Source organism: Coccinella septempunctata, chromosome 1, assembly GCF_907165205.1.
Source record: "Coccinella septempunctata chromosome 1, icCocSept1.1, whole genome shotgun sequence".
NCBI classification, from domain to species: domain Eukaryota; kingdom Metazoa; phylum Arthropoda; class Insecta; order Coleoptera; family Coccinellidae; genus Coccinella; species Coccinella septempunctata.
This window is the reverse complement of record NC_058189.1, coordinates 43,081,573-43,099,218: the sequence shown is the minus strand read 5'-3', so window position 1 is coordinate 43,099,218 and position 17,646 is coordinate 43,081,573. Positions and strand designations below refer to the sequence as shown.

General features: G+C 35.2%; 1 protein-coding gene across 3 annotated transcripts in view; it reads left to right on the top strand.

Moving 5' to 3' along the window:
• Positions 1–17,646, top strand: part of LOC123310568 — a 449,880-nt gene that overhangs the window by 327,922 nt on the left and 104,312 nt on the right. For all 3 annotated transcript variants that reach the window (XM_044894465.1, XM_044895218.1, XM_044895834.1), the window contains 2 exons: positions 9,803–10,103; positions 11,245–11,547. In XM_044894465.1, coding sequence (XP_044750400.1) covers positions 9,803–10,103; positions 11,245–11,547 — 604 coding nt within the window. The remainder of the gene's footprint in view (positions 1–9,802; positions 10,104–11,244; positions 11,548–17,646) is intronic.

The following is a 17,646-nucleotide window of genomic DNA, read 5'->3' as shown; positions in this document are numbered from 1 at the left end:
TGAAATTTTTTTGGCGAGTTTCAAATCTGCTGCGCATCATTACTAATTTATGTCGGAAATTAGATTATTTTCGGTTTATTTGTGATGATACGCGACCGAAATTTCAATCTTGATGTATTAAAATTTAAACCAAATGCGTTGGCAGTTCAGTAGGCATCTGTAATTCTGGTAGCAACGCTGCCAAAATCATGCCGGCGAAAAAGGAAAAAACTCGATAGATGTCGCTCTATAAGGAAACAAATTCAAACAGAGAGTTGCGCAGGGACATGGTGTTGACAGTTAATGCAGTTATTGTCATTTTTGAAGGGGATTTTGAGATTTTCTCGTCCAATAAATCCTTTTTTCTCAGTTGATAGTTGTTTTCTCTCAATTTTCAAGATTGGTTTTCGAAACTGGATTCAAGTGTGTTGATTATTATCAATTTTAGGTCAATAAATGTCATGAAGTATTAGTATTTATAAAAAAATTCCGAGTATGTTCTGAATCAGCTGATAAATAAGAGCAATATTTTTTGAATCCAAACGTCTTGGCTCTTTACACGATCATAAAGAAGGAAATTGATTTATGGTAGCCACAACTATGATATCTTACCTTCTCCATTATATACAATGGCTAAAATTGAAACATTGATGCTAAGAAAACTTGTCCAAGTTGAACTGGGAATCAGAAATGATTTTCTGAATGAATTTTGTGTGAATGTTATCGAAATTCATATGTATATCCACTTACTAGATGAAAAAAATTCCTGTCTGTGGGAAACAGATTTGTTTTTTGTGTAAATCCTTTCATTTTGAGGTTATATATCCAGGTTATTTAATTCACCTCCTATTCTCCGTAACTGATTTGAAATGTACAAAACCTTCATTATGCTATAAAAGGACGAGTTACATATGTCCTTAAACATTGACTAAAAGTTCATTTTATCGTGGAAAATAGTAAAAACTGACATCTTCACAAGAAATTCGTAATCGAAGATTTGCTCGAAGGATACAAATTATGAAAACTTCACTAAGCTTTCCCCATTATCACGAGATAGATAAAGATATTTTCAACAGATCAAGATATATTTTTTATGAAAGATCTCATTGAAACCCCAAAATATTCTCCGTTTCTCGATGTAAACAAAGAAAAGTGCATTAACTTTTTCTTTACAAAAATTGACACCAGGGGGCGTATCGCTTGTTTTGAATTCCCAATAGATATGTTTTTATTTGAAATCCCGCAACTTTCAAGGTGCAATTGAGTAGTTGTTTTGATGGTACGCACAACATCAATTATTCCCGTGTATTCCAACAATATTAAATTACATCAAAAAGAAACTATCTGGATCCAACAAAACAATTTCATCCCTATAATACAAAAAGGGTTGATGAAAAATTCCAAATCGCTCTCCGAGTAGAGTTCACTGAACAAGGATTTTTCGCCAAAAGCATCATTTCCTTAGTTACATCATAATTATGCAATAGAGTCGCCACTGAAGAAATCAGGTGATTCCGAATTTGTCATGGTCAACTAATTAGGAACCTAACTGATACCTAAAACTTATGTCTTCCGTTCCAAGATTAGATATCGAAATAACTGAAATACCTCGAATGAATACAGGTAACCAATTCCGAATTGATGTCATATAGTATAACTGATTTCATCTGAAGTTCAATGATCTCATGAAACTGTGTACCACAAACCTTTTTTGACATCTCTGAACAATAATTTCTATTATCAGATACCTACTTATGCTATTTCTTTTTGGATGATAGATATTTCAATACGATCGGGACAGTCTATTCACTCCTGTTGCTACAATTCCTTTCTACCTACTTTTCTTTTTTCTTATTATGTATACCTGAATAATGCTTCTGTACAATATTGTCTGAAATTTAAAGCTAGCTGACCCAGCTTTCGGAGGAAATGTGAATTATTACCCAACCAAATATTCGAATCAATACTTCCTGCTTTAACTGACTGTAATGAAAAGAAATATTATTCGAGTTTGGCAAGTAACTTTAAAAGTTCGTGGATTCCAGAATGATATGACAATTGATAGATATTATTTATTAAATACTTAATGGAAATTGAGTTTCGAACAATTTTTTCTTACTAACATAAAAATCATTTTAAGGTAGACAGAGCTTTCTTCAAAAGGCCGTTTAGAGTTTATCATGTTTTATCATTTGTATATATCGGCCCAGCTCTTCTAACATATCGGAAATAAATATATTTCTTGAGAGAATGCATAGCATCCTTATGAGAATAACAGAGGAATCTGGTTTTTTTGTGATATCTGGAGATTTCAACATTGACATTCTTACAGATAATAGGGCGGCAGATAGGTTCATCTCACTTATAGAAGGTTTTAACGCGAAATGTAAAATTAGGGAACCTACAAGAATAACACCAACATCTTCTACATGTATTGACAATATAATAACCAATATCGAAGATGACACATTTGTTAGTGTTGTCGAAGAGCATATATCTGATCATAGGGCACAAATATTTACTTTCCCCATTGGTAATGCTATAAATAATAGAAAAAAACAAATTCGCTTGATAAACGAGTCAACCACTGAGATATTTTTGACATCTTTGTCCCTTGTGGATTGGAACAAGCTCTCAACTGATTTCGATACTGATGTTGATACCTTGTGGAATGAGTTCCACGAAACTTATAAACGAATTTTTGATGATTCATTTCCATATATTTCAATTAGAAATAATAACAAATTCAGAATTCCCATCACACCCAGGGTTCAGGAGCTCCGTAATTATTTAAACACCATATTTGTTATTTCTGAACATAATCCGGATTATAGGAGTCTTTATAAAAAGATGAAGCTTCGGTATGATAAGGAACTACAGAAAATGAATCAGGATTACTTCAGGAAACTGATTTCGGAAAGTAAAAATAAGTGCAAAACATCTTGGAATATACTAGGCAGGCTAACTGGTAAAGATCGAAATAAGGGAGATGTCCTGAATCATGGTGGTGATCCAGAGGTCTTTGTTAATAACTTGAGTCATTATTTCGTCAACATACATTCGGAAAATTCACAGAATTCCAATGTTTCGGAGGGTACATATGATATTCATCGCAATACAAAATCTTTTTATTATTTTCCAGTAGACGAAAGGGAGTTAATGGATGTTGTCAAGAAAATGAAGAGTAAAAACTCCTGTGGTTATGATGACATACCTATAACAGTTATCAAAAAATCAATTCATATAATTGCTAAGCCTTTGTCACAAATTATTAATAGAGCTTTTACCGAGGGTTCATTTCCATCGGCCCTCAAATTAGCCGTAATAAAACCTCTTCATAAAAAAGGAGATACTGTTGATTACCGCAATTATCGTCCTATCAGCTTGCTGACTTCATTCTCAAAAATATTTGAAAAAATTTTGGTGAAACGCTTGTTGAATTTCTTTCATAAATTCGGGGTATTTTCAAGAAATCAACATGGATATTTGCGCGGTAAAAGCACCACCACGGCTCTCTATGAGTTGACATCAGGTATTGTTGAGACGCTTGAACAGGGTGAGGTGCCTGTTGGACTTTTTCTGGACTTATCCAAGGCCTTTGATTGCGTGAGTCACCAGAAATTGTTAAACAAATTGGAACTTTATGGCATTCGTGATAACCAACTTGAATTATTGCGTAGTTACCTGAGCAATAGGATGCAGAGAGTTTCAGTTAACACTGGCGATAAGGTTCACACGTCCAAAGATGAGATTATTGATATGGGTGTACCTCAGGGGAGTATTTTGGGGCCCCTACTTTTTATTTTATATATGAATGATTTGCCTTCAGCACTGTATAATATTGTCCAAACATTGGTTAATATTCTTATGTTTGTGGATGACGCAAATGCACTCATTAGAAAGGAAGACATAAAATCCTGCATTGAGCAAACGCGGACAGTTTTTGATCTTATCAGCAATTGGTGTAGTCGAAACGGGCTCCTTCTCAATGTGGATAAAACTGAGTGCATTATTTTCAGGACTAATAGATCAAGGGAAAATTTTCCAGAAAATATCCAATTCAATAATACCATCGTTGAAATAGCACAATCCACCAAATTCTTGGGAGTTCATGTCGATAATAAATTGAATTGGTCCGAACATATACATCAGTTGAGTAAAAAACTAAATAGTGCTTTGTATATGATAAGGGTATTATCCCGACGTGTAGACAGGCAACTTTTAAGATCCATCTATTTCTCAAGTTTCGATTCCTTACTTAGATATGGAATAGTGATTTGGGGTAATGGTTCTGATGGCTGTAAATTATTTATTATTCAAAAATACGCTTTAAGATCTATGCTTGGACTGAAATTTAGAGAAACTTGTAGAGGGCATTTCAGACAGAATGGAATTCTCACTTTTTATGGATTATACGTTCTGGAAAGCATACTTTTTATGAAAAAAAATCCACATTATTTTGAGGATTTAAAAAATTATAATAACACAAGACGTACTGTACCCTTTTTCTTTCCAATACATAAAAAGACACTAACTGAAAAAAACACTAAGTATATGTGTATAAAATTCTATAATACTGTACCTAAGAATATTTTGAATATAGTGAATTTCGCCAAATTCAAAAAAGAACTCACAAATTTAATTATAGATATCGAACCTTACTCGATTTCAGAATTTTTAAACTATTCCTATGAGAACACTATCGTATAATTTGTTTTTGTTTTCTATTGTTGACGGTTTCTCATTTTTTTGTATATTTGTATTGAAAATTCTGAGAATAAAGTTGTTGTTGTTGTTGTTGTTGTTGTAGAGTTTGACTGAGATATGGAGGGTCATTTTACGAAGTGGGTGCTCCTTAATAGCTTATGCACACAAGTATGTCATTATCTGTATCGCCCGCACATCATAAAGTACCCCCCCCCCCTTATCTCACTCAAATGTGAAACGGCTATGGAGAACTTTGGGTACACTAGAATCATTTTTGTAAAAAAAATTGTTCAAAACTAGGTCTTTGACCGTTCTCCAGTAAAAGAGATTTGAAGGATTTAGGTCAGGTGGCCACAAGATAGCACCAGATCGCCGTATCCAGAACGAAACAGCACAACAGAGCGATGTGTATTGTGTATTATGCATAAGCCAATAACTTGGGTTAAGAAGATTCATATTTTTTGAAATTCACGACTCAGTTTTTTCCTATATTTTTTTGACAATCATTAAGACTTGGCACCTGGTTTCGTCTTGATGTCGACATTTTGGACACCCTGTAGTGGGATTGTCTAGGATCCAAAGTAGGATTTAAAGAATCTGAATCTACACAATCTACACAAATCGGGAAAATATTAGTCAGCAATAACTTCTTCTAAATTAAAACCGATATTGGAATTTTTATCACAATCGATTTTGATAGAAAGTGCTGCGTATAAGTAGGTATCAAATGGAACAATGAAACTTTGCTTACTCGAGAATAACGTATCAATCTCAATCAATATCCATATAATAATACGAATTTTGAATGAATGGATTGAATTCAATGAAACCAGCAGCAACAACTTTTCATATTATTAGAGTATAATTCATGATACATGTGGATGGATTTTCTGACACCACTCCTGATATATTATTATAGTACGTTGAAATGTTGCTTGAAGTTCACCTAAATATTATTCATAACAGAAATAGTCGTATAATTTATCACATTTGCGTCTCTCATTTAACGAAATCCAATGATGACTCTGTTTTAATGACAGCTATAGCAAAAAATGTTACGAGCTCCATTTCTGTTATTCCAATTATGAACCTGCTTTGCATATTATCTTTATCAGATGATACAATTCATGTTTGAGTTTTTTCAGGGAATCCTGGTCTGAAACGCGGTGATTAAGTAACGGGTTGAACTAGTATGAGGAATTTTTTATGCAGAATGTTAAAATTAGATATTTAATGAACACACGTCTTCGGGATGTCATTTGTCACTTCGATGAGCTACAACTGAATTCATTCGAATTCAGAGAAATAGAATATTACCTACATAACTAGAAAACTGTAACTGGTCATGAAAATTTTAGGCATAGCAATAGATTTCAGTGCAGAAATTGAAGGGAATTGAAGGAAATATGTATTCGATATTATATAAGCTGTGAAGCATTATTCGTTTGAAATGTTTGTAGGTATACAGGGTGTTTCACGAATGATTGTAGAAGCTCTCAGGGCAGATGCAGGACATTTTGGTGAGTCTGAATGAGTGTTGAAAAAATGTCCTAACTATATTCGTTCAAGAGATATAGGATGTTTTATGTATTTTATCAAAAACTTTACATCACCATAACCCTTGGCCTGCATGGATCTTCATGAAAATTTCAGGGAATGAGTATGGGCCACTGCCAAATATTTGCACATAACGACTTGTGGATAGCGCAGGCCCGGGCTGAGAAAATTATATTCTTCATTCCACTTCTTGTAAAACACCCTTTACATTCAATGTTCGAAAAGCGGAATTTTTCTCAGAATCTACCATGAATACTTTTCGAACAAGCCCAATGGGATCAATGGCACACTTCGCATCATCATATTATGAACCATTAAATATTTGTAATTTTCAATTTATAGTGAACACGGACCTGTGAATCTCCGAATAATGCGTCAATTGATATTGAATCGCTTGAAATTCTCAGTAACATGACTTAGGTATTGTGCTGAATCTTATTCCATTCAATACATGAATGTAAGGGTTTCACATTTGATTACATTGATTAAAATAGAAATGATAGAAATATCATGGGCGGTTTAACGGGAGGGGGTGAAGGGGGTTCATAATATGATGATGCGATGTGTGCTATTGATCCTAGTAGGCTTGTTCGAAAGAGTATTTATCGTATTGCATTGTATATTCTGAGAAAAATTTCGCCTTTCCAAAATTTGATGAACAGGGTGTTTTACAAGAAGTGGAATGAAAAATATAATTTTCTCAGTCCGGACCAGCGCTATCGACAATTCATTATATGCAAATATTTGGTACTGGCCCATGCTCATTTCCTGTAATTTTCATAAAGATCCATGCAGTTGTTCATGAGTTATGCCGATTGAAAAATTTTGACGAAATATCTCTTGAACAAATATAGTTAGGACATTTTTGTGACAGTGATTCAGACTCACCAAAATGTCCTGCATCTGTTTTGAAAGCCTGTACAATCATTCGTATATGTATATGAAAAATTGGCATTGCTGTGTGAAATACGGTATTTTTGGAAGATAAAATAATATACAATAGTTTTACTCGAATCGTACATAAACTTGTGGATTTATTTCTACGAATAAGGGATTAGTGTTAGTTCATAAATTTTCTCGAGTAGGTTTTCAATTCTTTGAGAACTACTTGTCCAGAAACTTGTCCTTGATCCCTCCTCATATCTCGAATGTTTAAATTGATCCTATTCCACTTACGTGAGAAATTGCGGTGAAAATTGTGGAAAATTATGATTCATTAAAATATCAAGTCAAATGAAGTCATAACAACAGATATTGGGAATTCAGCTGTGAATTGCAGCGACATGGTGATGGCAGTTCGAATTGAATCGTTAGTACAGCTATTGTCATTTTTGAAGGGGATTAATCCTTTATTCTCAGTTGGGACTTGTTTTTCTCAAATCTGAAGATTGTTTGCCGAAACTGGATTCAAGTGTGTCAATTACATAATTATGATAACGAAACTCGAAATATTTTCACCTATAATGAGTTACTTTTTAACATATCAAAATCTTCAGGTTATCGTGGAAATTGAATGGAATTCTGGACTTTGTCGGATCTATTGGACAGTCAGATGAGAGATTATTCTAAAAAAGAACTCTTCAACATCTAATGGGATATCTTAATTCAACTACCCGGCGCATTCACCATTCTGCTGACTTGTTTCTAGGAGCTAGAGCTAGAGCATTACCGTTGTTTTAATAATGGAAATCTTTGGCGCCTGCAGAACACAAAAGCTAGTGAATATGCTATCTTCAGATATCAAAGATCGTGGGTCGGTTATCATAATTAAAGTCTCAAAAACTAAGAATGATATAAATAGAATATTCACTATAATTGATGAAGAAGATCTGGGTGCTCCTCGTTTGGTGCGGGAGTATTCGGCGTTGCGTCCGCAAGGCGTTCTTAGGTTCTTCGTAGCTTATAGAGATAAGAAGTGTACTCTTCAGCCTGTCGGCAAAAATACCTTCGGAAAAATTCCGAATAAGGTTTCTGAATGGTTGGGATTAGATAATCCGAAAATGTATTCAGGCCATTGTGGAAGACGAACATCCGCGACTTTGGTTTCCGATGCGGGAGCCTCAATGACAACACTCAAGAGACATGGTGGTTGGAAAAGTTCGTCTGTTGCAGAAGGCTATCTGGCTGACAGTATGCTGCACAAAAATAAGGTAGCGAAGATGATAGCAGGTGTGGAGGGAGAGCCATCTGCAGCATCACAGTCTTTGAAGACAGTTTTGGGAGAATCGTCCGAGTATGCTGCTGCACGGAATGTTCTCAAAAAAACTGTAGTCTCGTCGACGAATAATTATGAACAAGATATTTCTTCTTCCTTTGTATCTGGTGGAAAAACTTTCAGTGGAAATTTCAACAATTGCAGTTTCCATTTTGTTACTAAATAAAGAAATAAAATATGATTTGACGTTTTGAAAGAAATATGATTTGACGTTTCATATTTCCCTAGGGAAATATGAACTGACATTCCATATTTCCCTAGGGAAATGTGTGTTATGACACATGGTAACTAAGGCGATATAGCTCAATATTGGTTCGATCAGAAAAAAACATTTTTTTCATGGTTTTCCAACAGCCTGTATCTTTCAAACCGAAACAATTCGGAAAAAATGAAAAAGGAAAGAAGTGTTTCTTTTGGCCTCAAGAATCTACTGTATAAATATTCGTACGAATCGAAGACTCACTCTGTATATTTCTCTGTAAACTTTTAATGGGTACTCCCAGTGGAACACCCTGCCTAACTCCGAAATCATATGGAGCAGATTTTGCCCATTAGCAAACTCAACTGGCGCATTCAGATCCTCAATTAATCTGGAAAATATCAAGTTTCTATTTCTTTTCTTTCCGAAAAATGTGTGTATCATGTATCACCAAGTATGGTCACAGAAAATTGTTCTTTTAGAATTTCTTTTAATATAGCCTGAAAAAACTTATTTACTGATTTCATCACAATTATCCACATCTACATAAAAAGAAGTTCTTACGTCGAATAAAACGAGAGAAATGAACAAAAAAAACTTCTTCTTGTGATAACAGTTTTTCGAAAATTCTTGTACATTATAATATTCGCAATCCACAACTCCGAATTATTTTCCTGAGGACGTTTTCATTATCCCTCTGTTTTCTTAGTATATGTATATGGTTCGAATTGTAAACTCCTGGACCCTAAAATATCATTTTATAAAGAGCTGCCTTCCCTAACAATGATACCATGAAACATTTGAGATATAAAAGAAGTTTTTGGCACGTTAAAACGATGTTTTTAAACAATCACCCAGTAGGATGATAGTAGGATTGTTGACGTTTACAGAGTTACGCTGGAATATCAACTCATTTATAAATATCACACACTAGAATAATTCATCGATCGTAATTGGTTGTCTTCGAAATATTTCATCTTATATCATCTATATTATCGAAATTCTGGCAATCCATCTTACTTGCAATTCTGCAAATTTGACAAGTCAAATAGTCTTTAACATCTTAATAACAAGCCGACGATTTTCTTATTCAATATAAGTATATTTTCTTGTTGTACTAACATTTTTTTATCGTTTTATTTCAGGATAAGGCGACAGACGGGTGTTCGCCCAGAGGATGGCCATTATGCATAGGCGCTTCCGGAATAGTGATCCATTTAAGTCCTTTGGACCCTTCAGCCGTAAGAAATAAGGACTGCTATCTCTGTTTGAGAACCAGAAGCCTTCCAGGTCTGGAGGTTGCGCTGGTGTGGCGCAAAAACCACGAATTGCACTTCCATACTATAGCGGAATTCCGAAATCCTTTGAACTGCTTAGATGACATCATGTGCTCGAATATTATGTCGGTTTCCGACTTGGAGTTATCTTCGTACGATGATTATGATGGTGAGTTATGAACTTAAGAGTAAACTTCATTGTAGTGAAGTGAGTTTTGACCTGAAATACCGCAATGAATTTCGATTTAAGAAATTGGATTATGACATGGACGCTATTGTGTAATGGAGGAGTAACATAAGTGTCTCTGGATGAAATTTGACTCCAGCAAAACAAAACATTCTGGAGAAATCCTCCTGGAATGGATCATTCCGATAAAATCCTCAGGAATTTTAAAACTGCAAGATGCAAAAATTATTTGGATCTGAGTAAGAATGAAGATACGCCTCCTCACTGGCTTCTTAGGAAGCATATGATGAGAATGGGCTCATCACAAACTGACGAATGTAGATTCTCTGGGTAAGAGGAGGATACTCATGTTCACCTGATTAGAGAATGTCTTGTCATTGCAAGCCTGCGCAAGGAATGTCTTGGACGAGTAAAGTACAGGAGGAATGAGGACATAGCCTCCTTGAAGCCCTATCAGATACTGGAGTTTATTGGAACTCTGGAGCTGGATGAAATGTAACCCCCTTACCAAACTATTAACTAACCTATTAAGAACACTGAAAGAAGCAGCGTTCATGTTTATAAGTCCGAATTCTGTTAGTGCACCAAATGTTGAATGCTTAGATCCAATAATAAGATCATATGTATGTGAAGAGTGTAGACTAGATGTCCAGTTTGGATATCCATCTCTCTGCTGAACCAGAGCGAAACAGCTCAAAAATAGAATACCCACTCGTATTTTCAAACAAATTCATGCACGTCTGGATGAATCTGATAATTTTTTTCTCATTGAAGGGAAACTAAAACGTTTTCGGTTCAGAAAGAGAGGTTAGCGAATGCTTACTTAAACTTCGGAGAGAGAAATCCGAAATAATGTTATGTTTCTGTTGTTTTATAATCTCCAGAAGGTCGAATGAAAGCAAGCAGGCTGTCTACTTTCATTCAGGGTCTCAACGAAGCACAAAGGTTTCCGTTTGCCGAACGTACCTATAACATAAAAAAATATTAATCTTGAAATCCATTAAATTTCTACATTTTTTAACTATAGAAAAACATATCCAAATTTTTTCCTATTTCAATAAAGCTTAGTCTATACCAGAATATACTCCTATACTCGTATATCACACTGTTCTTTTCCCTCAAGGTACGGAACTGCCAGAGCTTCTTCAGAATCTCCTAGTCTCCGTCGAACATGCCATTGAGAGGATTCCCCTGGATGACCTTAGTTTCCCTTGTTCGCAATGTCACGAATACATACCCTTAGACAAAAATGATGAGTCTTCGCCTGATTGTGCCTGTCAATGTTCGTGTAGTGTAGCTCCTTCACCAACGCCTTTGGTTTCAAGAAAGGAAATATCCATACAAACTAGTCCCATGTTCGAATTTGCTGGATCGATACCTCACATCGACAGTGATGCAGAGGACGATAAGGAATCGATAAGATCAGGTAAACTCTTTCATGACATTATGGTAATTCTAGAAAAGCAAAATCATATACCTACATATTTAGGAAGGCCACAAAAAATTGGACATAAAGAGCATAAGAGAGTAATTTGCGGCGCAAAACAGATTGATCCTTCCCCTTCAAGTTAATACACAAAAAACATGAACTTATCAATACAATCCCACCGCAAGTTCAAATGGGTGGCACCGTTCTGAAACTACTATTTCACATATCATTAAACTAAGGTACGATAACATCACCGTAAGCGCTGCCCAATAATTCCATATAACACAAGACCCCATAAGTGACACCTATATGCATGGTAATAATATATTGCTCAATCTTTATCATGAACCAGTTCACACTCAGGATAATCAGGAGCTCCTTTGTACTCCCATATGAAGGTGTCTCAGAAGGTTTTGCCCATTATACAGTGTATTCCGGGAGTGACTGTACAGTGTACAGGGTGGGCAAATTTCGATGTTTTAGCACTACAGCTTTTGAACCAGTGGAGATAGATGAAATCTTATACCCCATTCTCGGTCTCTTGTTCTGAGAAACTAACAAGAGTAGTAGTCTTTTCTGGCCACCTTCTTTTGTTTTCGAGTTATAAGCGAAAATTGGAAAAATGGCCATTTCGAAATCAATTTATATCTCCGCTAAAACTGATGGTAGAGCTCTGAAATTAAAACATTATACAGGCACTTTTTTAAGTAGAATCCAGTGGCGTGCTTGCCTTTTTAGCAGGATTTTTAATTACGAAGCTATGACCCAAAGTTATGTTTTTTCAAATGAGAACGTTAGATATCTGTGTGATTTTTTGAAAGCTCAATTTTTACTGATTTCAAAAATATATAACATCATATAACTTGTATCGATATAAATAATAGAAAATGGTCAAAAACCTATTTTCTCAATATTTCTATGGTTTCAACTTTTGACGAACACAGAAAAATAGAGCTTCTTATAACAAGAGCAGTCTCCTTCCGGCAATGTCATTCTTTTTATGCTTTTTACCAATTTTCACAAAATTTGAATCTTGAAGAAATTGAGTATAAGGAGCATAGAAATCAAAGGACTAATAGAAGGAAACTGTGGTAATCATAAGATGCTACATTTTTCTATTCTCATCAAAACTTGAAACCATAGAAATATTGAGAAAAAAGGTTTTTGACCATTTTTTATTTTTTATATTGATACAAGTTATATGATGTTATATATTTTTGAAATCAGTTAAAATTCAGCTTTCGAAAAATCACACAGAAATCTAAAGTTCTCATTTAAAAAAACATAAATTTGGGTCATAGCTTCGTAATTAAAAATCCTGCTGAAAAGGCAAGCACGCCACTGGATTCTACTTAAAAAAGTGCCTGTATAATGTTTTAATTTCAGAGCGGAGATATAAATTTATTTCGAAATCGCCATTTTTCCAATTTTCGCTTATAACTCGAAAACAAAAGAAGGTGGCCAAAAATGACTACTACTCTTGTTAGTTTCTCAGAACAAGAGACCGAGAATGGGGTATCAGATTTTGTCTATCTCCACTGGTTTAAAAGCTGTAGTGCTAAAACATCGAAATTTGCCCACCCTGTACACTGTGTCCTATTTTGGTTGAGACTGCACTATGTCTCAGCTATTATAAAAGATAGAGACATGCGGTATTCGCGACCCTGTATCACTTTTGGTATAACAAACAGAAATATTCCAACTACTTTTGTTCCTGAAATACAGAGCGCAAACGAAATTGTTCACTTTTGGAGATGTTATTATTTCTCAGGCTCTTATAAGACTGCTTGTGATAGATATTTTTACATAAAAGTCAGTGGCTTCATCAAAAAAATTTTTAGAGCACTGTTTTGAAGATTGGGCACAAACTAAGCCATTGACTTTCATGTAAAAATATCTATCATGAGCAGATTCCATTTCATACAGGGCCTGAGAAATAATAAGTTCTTCAAAAGTGAACATTTTCGTTTTCGCCCTGTATTTCAGAAATAAAGGAAGTTATAACAGAATATTTTTGTTTGTGGCTTTGAAAGTTTTACAAAAGTGTGATACAGTGTAGCGAAAACTCCATGTCTCTATCTTTAATAATAGTTGAGATAAAGTGCAGTCTCAACCAAAATGGGACACAGAGGACACAATATACATACTCTAATCAGAAATTGAGTAAGACTAAAAGAGTACGGATTGACTAAAAAATTTCTGGCTCTGCTCAGAAAGCTACAGGGTAATTTTGAGAGAGAGAGAGAGGGGTGGGGGGAGAGAATGACTTCATATATTAGCAAATTATTATCATCTCTCTGACTCGACCCCAAAATGAGTCAATGTCGACGAGTTTAGCTTCCATGATGGTCTCAGTATTTCAACGACTTACGAAAATCCTCCTCTGGCTTTCCTGGGAAAGTCATAATACGTACTCAGATAGTCTTATACTCGTACTCTATCTCTGATTAGAGTATGTATAGTTACTCCAGGGACCCCATGTGTATCAGCTAAAACCCTAAGGGAAACTCGGTATAAATTAAGAACATACAGATTCATTAGTTAATTTAATTTAACATCCTTCAATTATTAACTGAGTTCATATATCACTGACAAGTGAGGTCTGTTGGCGGCCACAAACTCTTTGAGCTTTGAGCCTTTCTCTAGGACGAAGAGGGTCTAATCGACGGTAGTAAATTTGTGTAGGTTATAATTTTTGCAAGCAAGCATCGGTAATGATCGCTAATCGTTTTAGAGGGAACTGTCAGTTATTTAAGAGACTCGGAATATGAGGATATTCTAAATTATCAATAGAAAACGAGTTGATTTGGATACGTTAAACAAGCACTCGATCATTCAAATACCCCTTTAGGTGTAGGGTTTGGGGTTGAATTTGTCCCCCTGGAATAAAGAATCGACTTGTCGGGGCGTTTTCAAATAATTCGGTTCTACCGACTTACGGAACCGCTGTTTCCTTTCCAATTTCCTACTCTGTATAAAGCATTGTACAGACTAGACTAGTCTGTAAAAGTCCTAGACTAGTCCGTAAAAGTCTGTACAAGTAAGGCAACGAGTAATTTAGTAACTCAAACACCCGATACTGATTTACTCGACTAAATTCTTGGTACTATACGTGATTTTGGTTATGATGACCTGTTGTTTCAATATATAAGTTGTGTTTTAATAGGATTAAGGTCCGAAGATGACAAAAACCAATTATTTAATTGCCGACAGTTTCCATAACTTTTATTATCATCATCAGGGCTCTGAAATGAAAGGCACATATTATCAAACATCCTGGCAGCATTTGCATAAACAGTTTAAGATATACAAATAACAATGATTCAAACATACAAAACAAAAGTACAATAGTTATCCACGAAGGTCAAGAAAAAAAACCAGTAAGAAATCACATACAAAAAACTAGGAACTCAAGGGTTCATCTTTATATAATTGGTACTTACAACTAAGTTTTGGTTTTCCTAGTCTAATTAATGAAATATTTGGAAATGGACTGTGAACATCGAACATGGAACCCTTGTTTACAAATTCATAAACGATAAACTATTATGCAAGAAAATTCACATGTGGTGAGAGAAATCTATAGAAACGTACGGTGAAGGACATACATAGAATTTTCATTTTCGGAGTGGTAGTAATTTCTCTATTATTCTTCTTTTTTCCTTTAATTTAAAAATATAAAATTTATGAAAATATTGTTTTTACTGATATAAAATACTAGGTTATAACTTTCAACCGCTCTAATAAATTGAAATATGCTTAGTTTAAGTCTTCTATATCCGATCTTTTGTTCAAAGCGTTTTCTTCATTATGTATGGTAATTATTTCATGTAAGAGTCGTTTCTTTAATATGCTCTGCCTTCCTATTACCTCCACCCTTTCAAAGTCAAACCGATGTAAAGTGTCCAACGAATGTTGGACAGCTCTTACTCAACTCATTCTGCCACTCATTCCAGAGCCCTGATGATGATAATATCATGCCGAAACTGTCGGCAATTAAATAATTGGTTTTTGTCACCTTCGGACGTTAAATCCATTAAAACACAACTTATATAAATTCTTGGTCTTCACACTCGCTACTCGACTAAACTAAAGGCGTAAACACATTATGGAAACGCCACGCGAGCTGACGCGTCTGGAACGGGTGAATTGTACGCCCGTGGCGTCGCTTCGGGTGTTCATAGTATGATTCTGGTCTATAGAAAACAATACATTTGATTCGACTCAACACGCATCACGTTTCATCGGGTCGCGTCGCGTTTCAATAATGTGTTTCTGCCTTTAGTCTCTAGTCTGAACAAGGCTAGCACTCAAAACGCAGTGAATTTGAGGGCACGACGCGTATCAGAGGGTCCTCAACAAATGTTTTAAAGCCTTTTTTACACTTGTTTCATAATATACCATTTGTGTCAAGATTGCTTTATATTAGTCAATCACATGCTTTATTAAACGAATTTACGATGCTTACAACTTACCTTAAAGATATCGTGATTTCTCGCAGGATATTACATCCAGGGCGTTTCCTAGCTAAGCGTGCATTACGATTTGCTCCACTTTGCGGCAATGTTCTAATTTTTGCAGCGCACTCAGATCTTCGTGCCTATGATGCCACGCCTAGGGCAGTTCTCATCACTTTGCTTCTCTTCGCCACAATAAAAAATGTAGAACATACGTTCGATACCGCCTGCATTATCGAAAGTATAATGGCTTCACCGTTGTAGTTATTGAAGGAAAGGAAAATTGAAATGGTCGATCCCAGCTGGGCGAATTGCCGTGAAATAGAGAGTGCTCTAGAATTCGAGACCATAATTTAGCAGCTACAGGACATACGATATTTTACCATCAATCAAACTAATTTTCTCCAACCCGCTTCATCTGTTCGAAAAGTATAATTAATTATTCGTATTTTTCGTTGAAAAATGAAGCTCAGGGTTGGCTAACTGATGCTTACTGAAATAGTCCATCCTTTTATAAATAGTAACGCATCCGTCAATTTTTATTTTGAGTGCGTACTGCATTGATGAGGATTCCACGTCCACAAATGCATCTCCTTAACGTAGAAATCTTTCCGCTAAGGTTTTTAAATAGGGAAGGAGGGAAGGGCAAAACCCACTGCAAAATAAAACTTCCAAACGAAAGAATTGACCTTTATTTCAATCAGACACTTCCTAAACCTGAAATGGTCGATCCCAGCATCTGCTGTAGGCCAGTAAATTATTCAGCTATACATGGAAATTTTAATGTAATCCAAGAAACAATGTAATTTTCTGTTTTATTATTATAATATGGAAGAGATATCGAGTTTCTACTTTACAGGGTGGGAAAAATTGGTGATACATGAACTACAGCTTTTTCTTCCCAACGAGATAAAGGAAAATGCATGGCCATCACCTGCTTTCCTTAATCGACTTTTGTTTTCGAGTTGAAGATCAAAATTAAAAATTCAACTTTGGTCATTATCTCCGTTTCTGTTTAAACCAGGATGTTGAAATGAAAACACTATACAAACATTTTTTTATAGTAGTCCAGTGGCGTACTATGATTATTTCCAAAAGGTATATTTGCTGAGCTGTAACATAAAGTTGTGTTTTTTCTTAGGAAAACAGTAGTTTAAAATGACTTACAAAGGCTGAGGGTGATGTATGGATATATTTCTGAAACGGTAAAAAAAATGGCGATTCTTGCTAAGTCATTTTAAACTGTTTTCATAAGAAAAAACAGCTGTAGCTCAGTAAATAAACATGTAGGAAAAAATGATAGTACGCCACTGGATTGCTATAAAAAAAGTGTCTGTGTAATGTTTTCATTTCAACTTCCTAGCACAAACAAAAACGGAGATAATGACCAAAGTTGAAATCGCCCAAATTAAAATTTTGGCCTATAACTCAAAAACGAAGGAAGATAGAGGAATGCAGTTGATGGCATTATTGGTGTCTCGAAAAAAGACGACATGAATGGCACATTAATTTTTCTCTATCTCGATGGGTTAAAAAGTTGTAGTTCAGGTATCACCAATTTTGCCCACCCTGTACATATGTCAAAAAACGAAATGTTAAAACTGCCATGTAGTGGCGGCAAGACAACAGAAAGACAAAG